Source organism: Bufo bufo, chromosome 2 (genome assembly GCF_905171765.1).
Source record: "Bufo bufo chromosome 2, aBufBuf1.1, whole genome shotgun sequence".
In the NCBI taxonomy this organism is placed as follows: domain Eukaryota; kingdom Metazoa; phylum Chordata; class Amphibia; order Anura; family Bufonidae; genus Bufo; species Bufo bufo.
Genome location: NC_053390.1, coordinates 704,723,307 through 704,742,365, shown reverse-complemented (window position 1 = coordinate 704,742,365; position 19,059 = coordinate 704,723,307). Strand labels below are relative to the sequence as shown.

The following is a 19,059-nucleotide window of genomic DNA, read 5'->3' as shown; positions in this document are numbered from 1 at the left end:
CTAATATGTGGTATTTCATGGGATTTGTTCTGCGCTGTCTACAGTAGAAGTCAGCAGATGTAAGAAATGTGAGCCCCTGATCCAAGCCTGGTACTGGATCATCTGGAAAGACGTAGGCCTCAGCGAGAAGAACCGCTCTAGTCTGCCACATATAGACACCAGCTTTTATCATCTAGTGCGATCAAGTTTTTTTTCTTCTAAATAGCTTTACAGTAATACTTCCTTTTTGCATGATACATTAACAGATTCATTGTCTAGTGATTAAAATAATTTTAATCAATGTTTTCTTACAGCTTTCACCTAGCATTTCTGGAAAAATGCCCGTGGAACGGATGCGTATGCGGCCCTGGTTAGAGGAACAGATAAATAAGGACTGTATCCCAGGCCTAAAATGGTTGAATAAGGTAATTGCATATTGATTCTATTAATATATTCATACGTTCTTCAGTGCCCAGGATATATGATATTATTATTTCTTTCCTACTTCAGCAAGTCAATGGGGGAGACTTGTCAAATGCTAAATTTGATAAATCTGCCTCAATGTGTCAGTTGTGACATTTCTATTTTCTAACATTTAGCAGTGTCTATGCTTTGCTGTATAAAGTAATGAGCCTACAGTTACTATCTATTTAATGCGGTACACTCACCTGTCAAATAGTGTTTTTATAGCTGAATGGGACGATATTTGGCCCATCAGTGTTCGTCAGTTTGTATACCTAAAGCCTTGTGCACATGAACATGTTTGATGTAATGTAGTGTGGCTGCACATGTCATCAAACCTACATAAAGGGGTAGATGCAGATTGTTTTTAGGGCTCATTCAGCTGAACCTATGTCCGCCATGCTCGGTCCGCTTCCTAGTGGTTCCGTGGGCTTCAGATCCATGACTCTGCACCACAGAAGATAGGACATGTATCCTATCTTTTGCTGTATGTTACGGATTGTGGACCTGTTCAAGTCAATGGGTACGGAGTTCACACGGCCGGTGCCCATGTATCGCGGACCCGCCTTTTGTGGTCCGCAACATGGGCATGACAGCCATACGGTCGTGTAAATGAGCCCTTAGTCGAAATGTAAAAACAAACAAAACCAAGTGCAGCATGCCCCAACGGATGCCATATGTTGGACAATGTTCTCCTGTAGAAGCATTAAGGGGTTTTCTGGGATTTTTACATTCATGGCCTAGTCCAGTGATGGCTAACCTCCGGCACTCCAGCTGTGGTGAAACTACGACTGCCAGCATGCTCCATTTATTTCTATGTAGTTCTGAGAACAGCCAAGCAAATGTGCATCTTGGGGGTTGTAGTTTTACCACAGCTGGAGTGCCGGAGGTTAGCCGTCACAGGCCTAGCCTCAGGATAGGCCGTCAATGTCTGAGTGGCCGGGCTCCGACAGCCTGCACCCCCACCAATCAGCTTTTACCAAGTACTTCCAAGTAGCAGAAATAGGCACTGGAACTACACAGCTCCGTCCTATGTAATGGGCAGGAGTGGTTACTGCATTGCTGCCCCCACTGAAGTGAAGGCAGCGCTGCTCCCAATAACCAGCTCCGTCCACGACACAGTAGATTGAGATCGGTAGGTCCAGTCCAGTACTGAAACTGCAAGGTAAGGGGGATCAGCAGGATAGGCTATCAATATAAATGTTCTAGAAAACCCCCTTTGTTTCAATCCTTCTAAGGGACCTCACATGGACCTAAACAGCCTGCAATAAGGTTCTATTATTCGTATGGTATACTGGGACATAATTCACATGGTTGTATGCATGCTGCTTAAAGGGGTTTCCCGAGACTTTAATATTGATGACTAGGCTTGCCTTGAGCGAATCGAGCTTCTGATCAGAGATCCAAAGTCGATTCGTTCAAAAGCTTCGTTTTTAATGCTGTTTCCCTACAATATTAAAATGTATTGTCTGCACGTGGGCAAACTTTGTATCGCCTGAAATTGTACAAGACTCCATTGAATTAGTATGGTATTCCAATCTGCTTATTTAAAAACGTTTTAAAATAGGAATCCAAAGTGGGCTTTGGTACCGAGTTAAGAAAAATAAATAAATGTAAATCACTATCTATAATGAGGACAAGAGCTTTTTCTGGGTCCTCTACAGTACACAGGGTACCAGGAGAATAAAATGGAGCTGCCTTCACCGGACATCCAATGGAGCATCTCATCCTGGCATGGACAGAGCGCAGTACCTACAGTGTACTATCAAAGAGAAGCTACTAGACAACCAATACAGATGTTTTACCAGAGAAATGGCCATAATGAGTGGTTGGATCCAAGTCTGAGGCATTGTAGGTTGAGTCTAGTTTCAACTTATGTTGCCCCAGGAAAGACCATTGTATGCTGAAAATATTGTATTATTTTAAGGTTGGTTGCCATATGATAGAAACAGAACAGACTCCACAACAGGTATGCTTCAAGAGGATTGATTTCACTCTGGTAGTTCACATCCCATAAGCACAGCTTGTGTACTTATCACTGTATGTAGGGCAACATTTGGGTAAATACCCTTCATCAGGCTGAGACAGTAGTTGGTTGAACATTTGCTACCTGTGTAGAAACCCTAATTGGCAGAGAGCTTCCTCCCTGGAGGCGGCAGTGTACGGCGCTATATTTCCAGTGGTTTCATTTTTGATCTGCACCAGTTTGATAAATTTCCCCTTATTTGAATTTTATGCAAATACACGCACCTCTGTCATTTTCATGTTCTTTTGTCTTTTCATATTACATTTAGCACTTCCTTGATGGATCATTTTGTTAATGTTATTGACTATTGCAACAAAAAGGAATGGTTTTTTTTTTGTTACTGCTTGCAGGGAGTTACACAATATTTTATGACTGTTGATTTGTGTCATGTGTTAACTGTGCATTGGGGAGGATGATCGGTGAGTTTATAAAGAGTGCCTCCTTGGTTGTTCTAGCTAGTTAGTACATTGCAGCAATTACATGCAGGATAATGATTAACTCGACTTCCCTGGCTGTTTGTCAAGTCAAGGCTTGGACCAAGCAGGGTGGGAAGTTCATGGCTTATCTCAGTGTTGTGGAGGGGACGGCAAGTTGCGACATGAGAGTATTGTAGTCAATATAGAAATCGTGAGGCACAGGAAACGGCAGATTTGTGTCAAGCAGTTTTATTGGCTCGCTCTTAAGGTCCCTACACACATGAATTTGGTTTTTAACCAGTAACAAACAAAAACCTCCAGAATAAGGCTACTTTCACACTAGCGTTCGGGGCTCCGCTTGTGAGCTCCGTTTGAAGGCTCTCACAAGCGGCCCCGAACGATGCTCAGAATGCATCAGTCTGGCAGCGTTTGTCCTCCGCTCCGCTCAGCAGGCGGACCCCTGAACGCAGCTTGCAGCGTTCGGGTGTCCGCCTGGCCGTGCGGAGGCAAGCGGATCCGTCCAGACTTACAATGTAAGTCAATGGGGACGGATCCGTTTGAAGTTGACACAGTATGGCTCAATTTTCAAACGGATCCGTCCCCCATTGACTTTTTTTTTTTTTTTTTTTGTTCATGGTAATGCAAACGGATCCGTTCTGAACGGATCTAAGCGTTTGCATTATAGGTGCGGATCCGTCTGTGCAGATACCAGACGGATCCGCACCTAACGCAGGTGTGAAAGTAGCCTTAGTGCAAGCGTTTTTTTTTCTTAACTGATGTTATTTCTGGCGCCTTTTTTTGACACACACCCTTTTCCCTATAGAGGAGGTGATGTGAATATGGCTGAAAAACTGCCACGAGCTATAGCATGATGGGTTTTTGAAAAGTAGCCAAAAAGAAGAAACATGCCATCTAATTAAGAAAATGGAAGTAGCAAACAATCGCTTGTGTGTCTTGCATTTCAAATTTCCCATAGACTTTTGCTAATATCTGAAGCTGGTGTTTTGTTGCATAAAAGCTGCGTGAAAGCACCTTTTAAAAGGCTTTTTATAGTGACCTAAAACAGAAGTAGTTTATCTAATGGCTCCCTTTAGGGAAAGTTAGGCCTCATGCACACGACCGTTGTGTGTTTTTGTGGTCCGCAAAACACGGATGTTGTCTGTGTGCGTTCCTTTAATATAACTGCTTATTCTTATCCGAAAAGGACATGTTATATATTTTTTGCGGACCGCGGAACGGAGCAATGGATGCGGACAGCACACAGAGTGCTGTCCGCATCTTTTGCGGCCCCATTGAAGTGAATGGGTCCGCATCCGAGCCGCCAAAACTGCGGCTCGGATGTGGACCAAATCAACTGCCGTTTGCATGAGGCCTTAGTCCCCTTGCAGACAAGCATGAGCGGATTAGGTCCGGATGCGTTCAGTGAAAACTGCGCAATTTCGCAAGCAAGTTTATTATATCGCGTTCAGTTTTTATCGCACGGGTGCAATGCGATTTAATGCGTTTTGCACACGCGTGATAAAAAATGGAAGGTTTACAAACAACAACTCTTAGCAACCATCAGTGAAAAACGCAAATGCTTGCGGATGCGATTTTCACGCAGCCCCATTCACTTCTATGGGGCCAGCCTTGCGTGAAAATCGCAGAATATAGAACATGCTCACAAGTGATGCGTGAAAACCAACGCTCATGTACACAGACCCATTGAAGTGAATGGTTCCAGATTCCATGCAGGCGCAATGCGTTCACATCATGCATTGCACTCGCGCGGAAAACTCGCTCATGTGAAAGGGGCCTTAAAGGGGTTACAAACAAATGCAAAATGTGTATTACTTTATTTTTCTGATGGAACACAGGAACGGAAAACCAAAAGGTGATTTGAACTCATCCTTAGGCCCCATTCACATGACTGTATTTTTGGTCCGCACTCAATCCGCTTTTTTTGCATATTGGATGCAGTCCGCATCCGTATGCCCATTCCGCAGTTCCGCAACAAAGATAGAATTTGTCCTGTTCTTGTCCGTCTTGTGGACAAGAATAGGCATTGTTACAATGGATTCGCAAAAAAAAGGATGCAACACAGACGTCATCCGTATTTTTTGCGGACCCACAATTTGCAGACTGCAAAACGGTCAACGGTCATGTGCATGAGTTCTTACACAAAACAATTCTTAATAAGGCCTCATTCAGATGGCCGGAGTATTTTGTGGATCCGCAAAAGGGATACCGGCGGCGTGCGTTCCGCAATTTGCGGACTGGTCATGGCCGCAACCATAATAGAAAATTCCTATTCTTGTCTGTGGTTGCAGACAAGAATAGGACATGCTCTATCCTGTCCGTGGAGCCGTGCAATGGAACCACGGATGCGGACAGCACACAGTGTGCTGTTTGCATCTCTTTCGACCCTATTAACATGAATGGGTCTGCACCGGTTCCGCAAGATTGGGTGTGGACCTGTTCATACAGTTGTCTGAATGGGCCCTAAGGCTGGAACCACACATGCAGTTTTTGAGTCTCATTTCTCAGTGTAAATGCACAAAATGTTGAATATGATGATGGTGAATGGATTGTTCACACTGAAGTATTGCTCTCATGTGGAACTGCAAGGGTGTGTGTGTTTACATGCATTATCTATGCGTAGAAGATATGAATTAAATATCCTAATGGGGTGCTATTTGAGAAGGTTTTATGTTATTTGGCAGCATGTAACCAAGGTCTGAACAGCACCATTGTTTCAGGCAAGTGTTTTCAAGCTGTTATCAGGTTGAGCCAGCTTAGTATAAAGTGTTTGGATACCAGGTTCTGCTTTCTGATTGCAAGATAAGCCGAGTCCAGCAGAACAGGCATGTAGTAACTAGTGTGACCATGCAAGATTCAGTCCATGCTACCCTGTCGAGATTGTAATTAAAGGGGTTGTCCGGGTTCATAGCTGAACCTGGACATATTCCCATTTTCACCCAGGCAGCCCCTCTGAGATCAGAATTGAAGCATGAACTACTCCGATGCTCTCCTTTTCCCTGCACTGAATCGTGCAGGGCAAAGACTTTTTTCTTTTTGAGAACTGGTGATGTACCGGGCTCTCCATGGGGAAAGCTAGGGATCTCCTCCTCCAGCCAGCCCTGTCGGCATTTCAAAAATCGCGCGCCTGTGTTCATTCGGCGCAGGCGCTCTGAGATGAGGAGGCTCGCCTCCTCAGCACTCCCTCAGTGCGCCTGCGCCGATGACGTCTTCTATTTCGGTGATGTCATCGGCGCAGGCGCACTGAGGGAGTTCTGAGGAGGCGAGCCTCCTCATCTCAGAGCGCCTGCGCCGAATGAACACAGGCGCGCGATTTTTGACGACAGGGCTGGCCAGAGGAGGAGATCCCGGCTGGCCCTGTCAATCAACACTACGAGGGGGCGGTTTTCTGCAGCTGCTACCAGCAAGTAGCCGCCCTACTTGCTGGTAGAGACCTAATTTACATATTATAAAACTTCGTTTTTAGAAGAAACTGCTGAATCAAAGTAAGTAAGACCATTATATTTTCATATATCGCAATATAAGTAATTTAACTAGCCCAAAAAAAAAAAAAATGACTTTAGTGGGGTGACAGAAGCCCTTTAACATCATTTTGTGAATTTTAATTTTTTATTTGAACATTAGAAGGTTTAGATTTTTAAAAGCAAATTTTCAAATATTGAAGTCACTTTGTGGGGCTTACGTAGTAGAAACCACCTATAAATGACCCCATTTTATAAACTCCCTCTAGTTATTCAAAGTCGATTTTACAAATGTGGTTAACCCTTTGTTTCACAAGATTTAAAGGAAAATGGAGGTGATATTTTAAAATGTCCCTTTTTTAGATGTTACATTTTGATCATTTTTTTTCCCTCTAAGGCAGAAAAGGTTAACAACCAAACAAACCTCAATATTTATTACCCTGATTCTACAGTTTACAGAAGCACCCCATGTGTGGTTGTAAACTGCTGTATGGGCACACAGCAGGGCTCAGAAGGAGCGCCATATGTTTTTTGGAGGGCAGATTTTAATGGGATGGTTTACTGGCGCCATATTGCTATTAATCAGCCTCTGGAGACCTGTACAACCATACGGAGCTTTATCATTGATTCTGTTATGGGGTACATACAACTTTTTGATCACTTTTTATTTAGCTTTTTGGGAAGCAGGAGAAAGATGAGGCTGCAACGCTACCATTTTCTGAGAGCCATAATTATTTATTTTTTTCTGCCGATCGTCTTTTGTGAACTCACAAACCATAAAATCCTACAGCCACTTCTTGGTCTGTACAGATCCCTTTACTGCAGTTACCTGCTTATCTTTACACAGAGGTGATATCATTACAGACAGGATTAGAATGATAGATAAGACAGGATCCACTATTCACAATAGCTGATTATCAAAGATTATCTATTCTTTCCTTGTACAATGACCTCTGCACAGGTCGCAGAGCATGCCTAGAGAACTCTCCCATAGAAGTCAATGAGGTTCCCTCCTGACCATTATGCCCATGGGGCTGCCATAAAGCAATTTTCTTAATGCTTTGTAAATGCTATTAAGAACAGCTCAGCAAGATTGCCAACCCCTCCCCCATAATCATGTTCAGGGAATAGAATAAATAAATCTGCAATCAGAAAATTAAGACATTAGAAAAATGGTTAACTCGCATAAATTTTTTTTGGTGACATTTCCTTTAAACGGAACCGGTCATCAACTTTATGCTGACCTCACTGACTGGCAGCAAATAGTGACAGAAATGCTGATGTCAGCGGTGTGTCACTCATGAGCTAAAAGTAAGTGGTTGCCGAGAACCAGCATCATGATCATTGCAGCCCAGGCCTGGAAAAGAGTCAAATCTCCCTGAGAAGAGTCAGAGTTATAATCTCCTGCTCTCTCACCCATCTGCTGATGATTGGCAGTTCTCTCCTAGAGAGAAAGCGAGAAAACTAGGTAGAAGACTGTCAGTCATCAGCAGGTGGCAGGGAGAGCAGGAATTCATGAATAACCAGGACTCTTCTCAGGTGGCCGGGAGTCTTTTCCAGGCCCAGTCTGCAATGATTGTGAGTCGGCAACCACTTACTTTTTACGTATAAATGACAGACCGCGGAAATCAACTCACCTGTCTCTACTTTATTCTGCCGTTAGTATGGGCAGCATAAAGGTGATGAGAGGTTCCCTTTAAGGTCCTTTTACACACGCACACACACTGATGTTTCAGGCAATTATCAGGAACAAACCAAACACTCCTGATAATTGCCTGATCATCAGCCGAGATGAGGACTGCATTTACATGTAGCAGTCGCCTCTGTTGTATGGAGACAAGTGATCATCACTGACATCAGTTGTCCCCATAGAAAATCACTGTTTCTGTGCAGCAGATCCCTGTTTCCACAGGCCAATCTGGACAGATATGAAGATTTTAGGTGCTGGCAAAAAGACACAATCACACTTGTTCATCAGGTGATCACCGCCACCTTTTACACAGACCTTTTACAACCTTTTCTGCAGTATCTGCTTGGAAACCATGCCTAGAAGTGAAATGGCTGTGATTTTTATTTTTATTTTTTGTTACATGAATTTCAAATCTACGTGTGGGAAAAATCCACACCGTGTAAACTACAGCACAGATTTCCCATTGACAGCAGAGGCTAGATTTTAAATAGGTTCCACACAGATTTCAGCACTGCATATGAATCAAAATCCGCCGTATCAACATACCTTAATATTATACTGCAAACCTTTTTATTGGATTGTGATAATACTTTAGTAGTGAATTTAAGGCATTGCTGATGGCAGTTACATTCTTCTGGTTGTCTCTAGTTTGAAGAGGGAGGGGATACGAGTACCTGTAGGTAGTCAGATTATTAGATTATCATGGTTGATTAAAATAATGCCCTGCTTCTAAGGACAGAAACATTAATGGTTTTATTATTTCCACACTCAGGAGAAGAAGATATTTCAAATTCCATGGATGCATGCAGCCAGACATGGGTGGGATGTGGAAAAGGATGCTCCGTTATTTAGAAATTGGGCAATTCATACAGGTATTGAATATGAGAATTACAATGCGCTTAACTAGACTGCGAACTGTGTGGTCTATGTATCTGTATGTTTTCTGATGTCAGTGTGTTTTTAGGTAAATATCAACCTGGAGTAGACAAACCAGACCCAAAAACATGGAAGGCAAACTTCAGATGTGCAATGAACTCTTTGCCGGATATAGAAGAGGTGAAGGATAAAAGTATGAAGAAGGGAAACAATGCCTTCAGAGTCTACAGGATGATACCAGTTGCAGAAAGACCATCGAAAAGAGGTTTGATCTCACTATAGCCATCTGTAATCATTCACCTGAGTGACCAGCGGAGAAGTTGCATGTGATGTTTGTGCATGAGTAATGGTAAATTAGTGTTGGCAACTTTAATTGTTCACTATGAGGCAAAACATTCACAAGCAACCTTACAACTATAACGTATATATTCTGCCCCATGACTTTTTCCATAGTCAACAATTATAGTTGCGTTTTGATCACAATTTTACCAGGATTTTTATTTGGACATGGTGTCTGACACAAAGGGCTTCATGCATAACCTTAAAGCAGTCCAAAAATTGTCAGTGTTGCCTAAAGAAAAAAGAAAGCCACAATCCGTTTAGTTGCAATAACCGACTGTTTTCCTATATTATACATCTGTTCACCCTACAATAAGGGGTTGTACCTGGTGACTTTCACCACCATTTGTCTGGACAGAAAAGTTGTTGGATATACAATGAATTTGAAGTCTTCAGAGCCTTGCACTTTTATTCACATAATGTTATGTTGCGGCATTATGCCAAAGTATAAAAATAAAACATTTTTCCCCATCTTTCTGCACTCAGAAAGTGAAAACAGAATTTTAGAAATCTTTACTAACATATTGAAAAGGAAAAACTAAAATATTGCATTGTTATAAGTATTCAGACCCTTTGCTCAGTACTTGGTTAAACGACCTTTGGCAGTGATTACATCCTCCAGTCTTCTTGGGTATGATGTCACTTGGTTTGTACACCCGGATTTAGGAATTTTTGCCTTTGTTCTCTGTAGATCCTCTCAAGCTCTGGCAGGTTGGATAGGGACCATCGGTGGACAGCCATTTTCAGATTGAGTTCAAGTCAGGGCTCTGGCTGGGCCACTCAAGGACATTCACAGAGTTGTCCCTAAGCCATTCCTGTGTTTTCTTGGCTGTGTGCTTAGGGTCATTGTCTTGTTGGAAGGTAAACCTTCATCCCAGTCTGAGGTCAAGTGCACACTGGATCAGGGTTTTATTTAGAATAACTCTGTACTTTAATCCATTCATCTTTCCCCCATTTCTGCCACTCTTTCTCTCCCATACACTAAAAAAGATCCCCACAGCATGATGCTTCACATACTTCACTTTAGGAATGGTCTTGGGCAGGTGATGAGCAGTGCCTGGTTTCCTCCAGACATGAAGCTTAGAATTGAAGCCAAAAAGCTCAATATTGGTTTAATAAGCTGAGAGTACTTTAGGTGCTTTGTTGCAAACTCCAGGCAGACTTTCATGTGTCTTTTACTTATGAGAGTCTTCTTTCTGGCCAATCCACCATAGAGCCCAGATTGATGGAATGCTGCAGTGATGGTTGACCATCTGGAAGTCTCTCCTATTTGCACACACGATCTTTGGACTATTTACTTTGGTGGGGTGGCCAGTCCTGGTTGTTCCAAAATTCTTATATGGTCTTGAGAACTTTCCGTGCAGCAGAAGTTTTTTTTGCTTCCACACAATCATGTCTCTGAGCCCTACAGGCAGTTGTGTCTTTCTCTTGGCTCAGTTTTTGCTCTGATATGCATTGTAAGCTGTGAGACCTTACATAGACAGATGGGTGTCTTTACAAAACATGCCCAATCAAATGAATTTACCACAGGTGGACTGCAATCAAGGTGAAGAAATATCTCAGATATAATCAAGAGAAATGGGAGGCCCCCAAAGCTAAATGTCAAGTGTCATAGCAAAGGGTCGGAATTAAGGATGAGGGAACTGGTTCGGGATTCAGTCTGAACTTCTCAAAAAGTTGGGATTGTGTTGAACCCGAATTTTTTGTGATTCCTTTCCGGCGAATCAGAGAGAAAGCGGAAGCCTAGTACACAGAGTCTTAACCCATTCAATCCGATAAAGCACAAACCCTTCGGGATTGAATTGGTTAAGACTCCGTGGTGAGGAGGGGACCCTATCACACAAATCAATCGGAAAGAAGTTGAATGGACGTTTCAGTTAGACACACTTCAGCCACAAGGGTTAAATATAGAATGTGATTTAAAACCCTGTCTTGTATAAAACTTTCCACGAAAAAATCCTTCCTAATACGCAGAAGGTCTCTCATAACCATGCAGAAAGAAAGGACCTTCGGGTGAATGGGCAAGTGGTAAAAGTGGATAGGCTGAAACCTTCCATGTGAGAGACAGACAGATGACGTAGGAGTTTTTTTATGAATGGAGAGCAGCAATTATAACATAATATGTGCGTTGACTTTAGGAATATCACTCAAATAAAAGTGGGCTCAAACTAACTATAGGGGCAAGTTGCAATTATAATAGAGAAGGATACGTGGTCTGAGTAATATCAGATTACAACTACGCAAGAGAGGAAGGTTATAAATGAGAGGAATTAGTATAGACTTCTATGAATGAGGGAGCTAGTACAGGAGTGCATAGGAAAACACTGTGGTTTAATTTATGAGACATAGGCTCAGGATTTTTCTATATATCTTATTGCTTAATACACTAGAGTTGTTTATGTGCATTTTATGTTACATGTTTTTAACTGTATGCTACATATTTGATATATTTTTTATTTGGTTGTATGTGTATACTGGTATTGGCTGATCATAAGGTATGGGTGGGACGCTTTCAGAGATTTAAGACAGCCCCGTAAGGGGTGGATCATTCGCCCCCGAAGAAGCGCGAAAGCGAAACCCGCGTCGGGCAAGAGTACGAATTGTCTCATCGATTTGTGACCTGCTTTTAACAAAGATTGGCTTTGTGAGTATAATAAACCTTTTTATCTGACTGGAGGAATCAATGCTTCACTATTGGTGCGATCTCTCGATATCCCACAGGAGTGTGTTGGAGGAGAGGAGTGCATCTGTGGAGGTTTATACTGCTTCCTATGTCCAGATATGCGCATGGTTTTGTGCTAGATTGAAGACTTCCCTACTGGCGAAATAGCAGCGCGGTCCTACATTGAAAACGCACAGATTGATTTTGTGAATACTACCCACTTCACACTTGGACCTACGACGCTAGTAATACAGGCAACGTATTAAAGTGAATTTTATTTCAAGACCACACCTTCAGCAACTTTATTTCACTATTTTGCATCAGCTTCAGACAAAGACATCTCCAAAGTAAACGTGAAGCGAGACAACAGAATTACAACATCCTACAAAGCTTTCACTTCTCTCAATGAACTAGTTTTCATATATTTTTTTTCTTAAGCCCGAGGAACGGGACTTTCTACAACCGTGCATCAAAATTGTGCAGAGTGACGCCCAAAAAAATGTGCACAAGTAGCGGTCTATCGCAGGCCCTCTCCATAAGAGAAGCCCCCCCCCCCCCACCCCCCCCCATAAACCATTCCCGATCCCTTAAGGCCAGAAGGCTCCTGCAAAGGACCAAGACAAGTGACTCTGGTGAGGTCTGGTTTCTCCCCGGAGACCAAGGAGTTTGCAGTGCGGTGAGGAACCTGATAGCCACCCCCTCTCCCCCCAGACCTCAGGGGGTAGCCAGTAAGGGTGCCGCAACCATGAAAAATCCTAGTGACAAACGTGAGCGAAAAAAAAAAAAAAAGTGAATGGGTGCCAGTTTCAGCCCAGACATTCAGCAAGAATTCTGAAAATTACTCATTTTACGCCAGCCGTAGCTGAGCTAAAGAATGGTGAGTTCCCTCAAAATGTGTGAAAGTGAAGTGAAAATGTGCTGTCATTCAGTCGACACCCAACCCAGTGAGTTCAGGCACCCCAGGGTCACCACTCCAGCTTCTGCGCTTTCAAGCACTTCTCAGACCATGGCCTCAATCTGACAGCCCTTGGTCAGCCTCACATCTTCCAGTAGTTCTTTCAGGACAAAAGCCCTTAATCAGAAAAATGTAGATGAGAACAGCTTTTCTAGTTGCGAGGCCTTAGGGGAAACCTCTGGGTGGGTACTATTTCTATTATGGAGACCAGTTGATTTACGTGATGACTATTGTAGGCTAGACAATCCTTTCTTTTTGGGGTAAAATATATGCAAATTATCATGCCTAACATCTTCAGATTGGTTTAGGAAAGCTAATTTTAATATCTTTCCCAGAAACCCAGAGGGGCATTTTCTGGCCTACAAGACTGTGCACACATGCTCGGCATACCAGGTGCATCACCTGGACTACAATACTGCGTACGCATACTGTGTATAATAAACTATCCATAATTAAAAATAGTACCCCTTAGATAACACACATTGTTTCGAAATACACATTTCTGTACTGGTCTGTCTGTCTCTCTCGCTCAAATGTAAAACAAAACAAATCTCGTCTGTTTCGCTCATCTCTAGTCTGAATACTTATGTCCATGCAAAATTATGGTTTTTCCTTTTTAATAAACTTGCAAATACTTCTAAAATTCTTTTTTCACTTTCTCATTAAGGGAGATTGAGTGCCGACTCATGGGAGAAAACGTTTTTTTTTTAGCTCAAGGCCGCAATATAACCAACTGTGAAAAGAGGGTTAAGGGTTAAAGGGTCTTAAGGCTTTACAAATGCATTGTAGATGCGACTTGAAAGACCTGCCCCCTGGCAATAACAAAAATGTTTCTGTGAATTATGAATGAATGAATTGCAATTAGACCTTTAGTAATGCTACAGAGGGGAGGTAACCAGTTGGGGGGGTGTACCTGCACAGTCTGAACATGGCAGCACTGATTGGATGGAGTCAGTCTGTGCAGGTACACCGCCCCAACTGGTTACCTCCCCTCTGTACCCTTACTGAAGGCTAATAGAAATTCAATTATAACTTCTGGTAGAAATAATAAAGGAATGGCACAACATACAGACATAAGAATAGCTGTTCTATAATTATTACATGGGAAATACATGAAGCTGTCTTCTGCTCTTCTTCCTCCCCGAGTGTCCTTATTACTGCCACAGTGCTACAAGTGCCCAAATAAAGGGAGTCTATAAGTAGGAAATTTACTGTTAAACCAGGCACAACACCTTGTAGGACTAACTCAAGTGAATGATGCCTTTAACTTAGTGATCTGTTGCATCATTATGGAGAATTCTGTTGTTGTTTTTTTAATCCATAGGCAAATGAGCAGTTAAGTGCACCAAGGGTGGACCCAAGCCTCTGAGTGCTCCTCCTGTTTCCTCTGTCAGCCCCTCCATCTTATTGATTGACAGGACCAGGTTCCTGCATGATCACGGCCAGGTTTCTGCTTGAACACATATCATTTGCCCTTTTATTTTTCTAATGAGGTTTACAAAATGAAAGCATTGGCTTGTTGATATGGACAATATTGGTCTACCTTTTGAACTCCATGTTACAGTTTTCATATCAATATATTCAGCATAAAGAGATGCTTGTTCAATGCCTTCCCTTAATTTTCTCGAAAATGTAGTCTTTACTCGAGGCACTGAGCAATAAGCTGATTCTGGCAAATCTGCCTTCTACAGTGCAGCAGAAAACATTGTGTTAAAAGAACTTAGCTTAGTAAATGATATATCAAAACATAAAGGGCTGTTCTTGTCTTATAAAATAATGGCATATCGCTAGGATATTTATTAATTGTCAATGAAGAGGCTGCAACAGTGATATAGCTGTGCATCCAAGTGAATGGGGCCATGCTGCTGCTCCTTGCACATCCAGTGGTCTGGTGAAAACTATGAACTATGACACAGCGCTAAAGCGTTGCTGCAGCCTCTTATTCATTGGTGGGAGCCCCCAGAGGTTGGACCTCCATTGATTTTAGTGATATACTGTCACTCTGATCTGACTAACCTTTTTCTTAGCTTTGAAAAGTAAAAGTATACAAAATAAATTGAGCATCATAACCGTTTTGGTTAGTTACCACCATACATGAAAGGGTTACTGATGCTTTTACACATCTGGGAATGAAACTTTTTGAAAACTGCTGAAAAATATTCTGTGAGTTATATGACATTAGTTCCTTCCCCCTCAAAGTAAAATGTTTCCAAAATGCATAAATGCCGATCATCAACTAAAAAAACTAAACAAAAACAAACAAACAAAAAAAACGGTAGATATTTGGCCCTGTGGTCATACATTATTGGATTTTTGCAGGAAGCTGAAGGGCACAAGGGTGCCCTATCTGTTCTATTTTAACTATTGCTTCTTTTGTAGTGTCTTATTGTTTACAAGTTCCCTGCAAGTGGTTTTTTTTTTTGGATCATTTAAAAAAATATATATATTTTTTTTTCATAGTCTCCTTTTTTTTTTACTTCCTCATATCTGTAAGGGTCATTCCTTCATATCTATCTATGTAATACCAATTTGTCAGGAGCACATTGCATGCAAACATTATATATATATATATATATATATATATATATATATATATATATATCATGCACACAATTATTATTTTTTTGTCCATGCCCGTTCCTTTTTTTTTTTCCAGGCTCATATGCGGAACCATTCACTTCAATGGGGCTGCAGAAAAAACTGAAATCTCTGTGTGCGTTCCGTGTCCGCATGTCCGTTCAACAAAAAAATAAAACGTGTCTTATTTTTGTCCACGTTACGGGCCGGCTGTTGCGTTCCACGGAATGCACACTGCCGGTATCTGTGCTTTGCAGATCCGCAATTTGTGGACAACAAAGCATGTGCTTGAACCCATATGCTAACTTATAACGAAATAATTGTATATATTAAAGGCCCCTTTACGTAGCCCAATGGAGCACACAATTGTTGGGAAGGAAGCATTCCTTCCCGACAATCGCCTCTTGTCAGTAGAGGAGCAATCACTAATGCCATCGCTCGTCCCCATACTGTGTCATTGTTTGCCTGCAGTAGACAACACGATCTGCTGCTAGTAAATGATGATTTAGGTGTCTGCACCAACGATCCTGTTACCCCCATCAATGAATGTTTTGCTCGTTCATCAGGTAATCAGTGGCACCTTAACATCGGTAGATTATCTCCAACAAACGTTCGTATGAATGCTCGTTATGAAAATCCCGCTAAACACCACTTTACAATGCTTAATATTTAGGTAGACTATTGCTAAGTATTGATAGTTTTTGATACAACGGTAAAGTAATAATACACATAATAAGGAGATTGCTAGATGTAGAAACATGAAAGTACTGAGATATATGGATTGATTTCAATACAATATCAGTCAAAATCTCAGAAACGTGTTCCTTATGTTTGATTATACATTGTCATTCTGATGATAAGCCTTTCTTTCATTTTCCAAAGCTGTGTACAAAGAATATATTGATCAGACTTCTGCAACTACAGTTTTATAGCAGTCACTAAGAGGTTTTTTGTTGGCCAGATTGTGAAACCATAAAATGTTGAGCAAGAATTGTTTTAGGAAGCACTTAGTCATATTATGTCAGACATATGCTGTAATAGTACAGGTAGCACCAAAGTCTAATGAAATAAGTCTGCAGTAACCTGGTCTCTGTATATATATGTAGATAGATGGATTGCTAGCTAGAGATGCTATTGAAAAAAATTGAAATCTAAAATAGTTTTTTTTTTTTTTTCCAGGAAAAAGAGCAAAAGCAGAAAAAGAGGAAAAGTTAAAACAAGAGAAGGTATGTGTTTTCAGACATTCTTATTGCTAATTGCATAGGTACCATACTATCATGGTGATGTTGGCTGCACTGTTGGACCAATACACCACAGGATCTTTTGATGGCCCAAGACTGACATGATAATGGGACAGTTTGCAGCTTAGGGGCCTATAAGATATAGCAGGCAAGCCAATGTGAAGTTTGTCACTTGCTCCAATGATATGAGAAATGTTTGTACTGGAAAGTGGTCATATATCTATTCTATATAGAAAGACCCTGGATCCACTGAATTATTTCCTCTGGTGGGATATCTTGACGTGCCACTTATTTGACTCCTTTTCAATGCATGGGACTTACTCCCTTTCAAAAAGATACAGTATTAGAAAAGGTAGGGGGGATCTCGATGCTCGGCACATGGCGGTACTCGGCCGAGTGCCGCATGTGCTCGAGCACCATGCTCGAGTAGTCTCCCCGCACGTTTCTTGGCTGCTATGCAGCCAATAAACGTGCAGGTAAGTACTGCCCTCACAGTGATGCCAGTAGCCATGTTGGCTACTGGCATTACAGTGATTGGCTGGCCGGAACAGCATGTTCGGCTCATTCGTAATCAGGGAGAGCTGAGCATAGGAAGGGACAGAGAGTGTAGGGAGTGTAATAAAATATTTTTTTTGTACAAAAACGTTTCAGAGACCCAAAAGTCCTTGTAAGGACTATTGTGTGTGACAGCAGCAATATATGTTTGTAGCGCAACCTGTGCTAAATTGCTCAGTGTTAGGGCTCATGCACACGACCGTTGTTGTTTTGCAGTCCGTTTTTCACTGATCTGTTGTTCCGTATCGGAAGTTTTTTTTCCTCTGATTTTAAGTCCTCTTCCGTTCCGTTATTGCACAAAACATATCCGTATGGTTTCCGTATTTGATCAGTTTTTTGCGGATCGTATACAGACACAGTAACTTATTAATCACCAAACACATGAGCAATATGGTTCCGTATTTTTTGCGGACCAATTGAGTTGATTGGGGCCTCGGACCGTGATTTGCGAACAATAATAGGACATGCGCTACTTTTTTGCGGAACGGCCATGCGGACAAACGGAAACGGAATGCACATGGAGTAACTTCTGTATTTTCTACAGCCCCATTGAAGTGAATGGTTCCGCATACGGTCCGCAAAAAAAACGGAACGGAAGCAGAAAGAAAATACGTTCGTGTGCATGAGCCCTTAGGGAGAGGTGTGCATAGGAAGGGAAAGACAGTGTAGGGAGGGTAATAGGAAGATTTTTATACAAAAAACTTTTCAGAGACCCAAAAGTCCTTTTAAGAACTATTGTGTGTGACAGCAGCAATATATATTTTTAGCGCATCCTGCACTAAATACCGTGTAATAGGCCGCTGCGGACAGTTAAATTTTCCACGCCACATCTCCTGTTTAAAGTGTGCGCATCCCTACAATATCAGTGACATCCAGTGTACCTTTTTCCGTAGACACTGCGAACAGTGACATTACCTGTGGTACCTGTCCTGTATAACGTTTCCTAATCACAAATACCTTTCTAAAAATCTTTGCACATACTGTACATGTGACATACTTTCAAGCATATATAACATTTAATATGAAGAAGGTGAGCAGTAAGGGACGTGATGCTGATGGTGCATGCAGAGGCCGTGGCCTGGGCGCTGAGAAACTGTGCCTGCTGCCAGAGCACAAGAAAAACAATCATTCACGATACCTAGCTTTATGTCCCAGTTTGCAGGCCGGCGCAGGACACCACTGTTGAAGTCAGACCAGTGCAACCAGGTGGTCGGTTGGAATGTAGCAGATAATGCTTCCAGTCGGTTAAGCACCACCCTGTCTACCACCAAGTCCAGTCTCAGTAGCCAGGAGTCTGGTCAACACAATCCTCACCCTGATCCTCCTTCCTCCCACCATGTACAGTCTGGCCAAACAAGTGATCCCGCACTCGGATATTCCGAGGAGCTCTTTTCATCGCCATTACTTGATTTGGCTCTCTCGCCAAGCACGCTTGAAGAGGGACATGAGATCTTGTGCCCTGATTCCCAACCTCTTGAGCATCCACAGTCACAAGAACATGACGGTGGGGAACGGCACTTGGTGTTTAATGAGGTGGATGATGATGAGACACAGTTGCCAATGAGTCTACTGCAATTACTGTCTCAAGAGGTTGATAAAGAGGATGAGACACAGTTGTCAATCACTGAGGTTGTGGTTAGGTCCACAAATCAGGAGGATGATCAGAGTGAGGAAGTGGAAGAGGAGGTGGTGGACGATGAGGTCACTGACCCAACCTGGGAAGGTGGAAAACCAAGCGAGGACAGCAGTACAGAGGGGGAGGGATCTGCAGCACCGCAACAGGCTGGAAGAGGCAGTGGGGT

General features: G+C 42.3%; 1 protein-coding gene across 5 annotated transcripts in view; it reads left to right on the top strand.

Annotated features, from left to right (window-relative positions):
- The window catches only part of IRF2 (interferon regulatory factor 2), a 102,673-nt gene that overhangs the window by 48,862 nt on the left and 34,752 nt on the right, over positions 1 to 19,059 (top strand). For all 5 annotated transcript variants that reach the window (XM_040418720.1, XM_040418723.1, XM_040418721.1 and 2 more), the window contains 4 exons: positions 294 to 404; positions 8,825 to 8,924; positions 9,017 to 9,193; positions 16,641 to 16,687. In XM_040418720.1, the coding sequence (XP_040274654.1) occupies positions 318 to 404; positions 8,825 to 8,924; positions 9,017 to 9,193; positions 16,641 to 16,687 (411 nt within the window). In that variant the 5' untranslated portion in view covers positions 294 to 317. The remainder of the gene's footprint in view (positions 1 to 293; positions 405 to 8,824; positions 8,925 to 9,016; positions 9,194 to 16,640; positions 16,688 to 19,059) is intronic.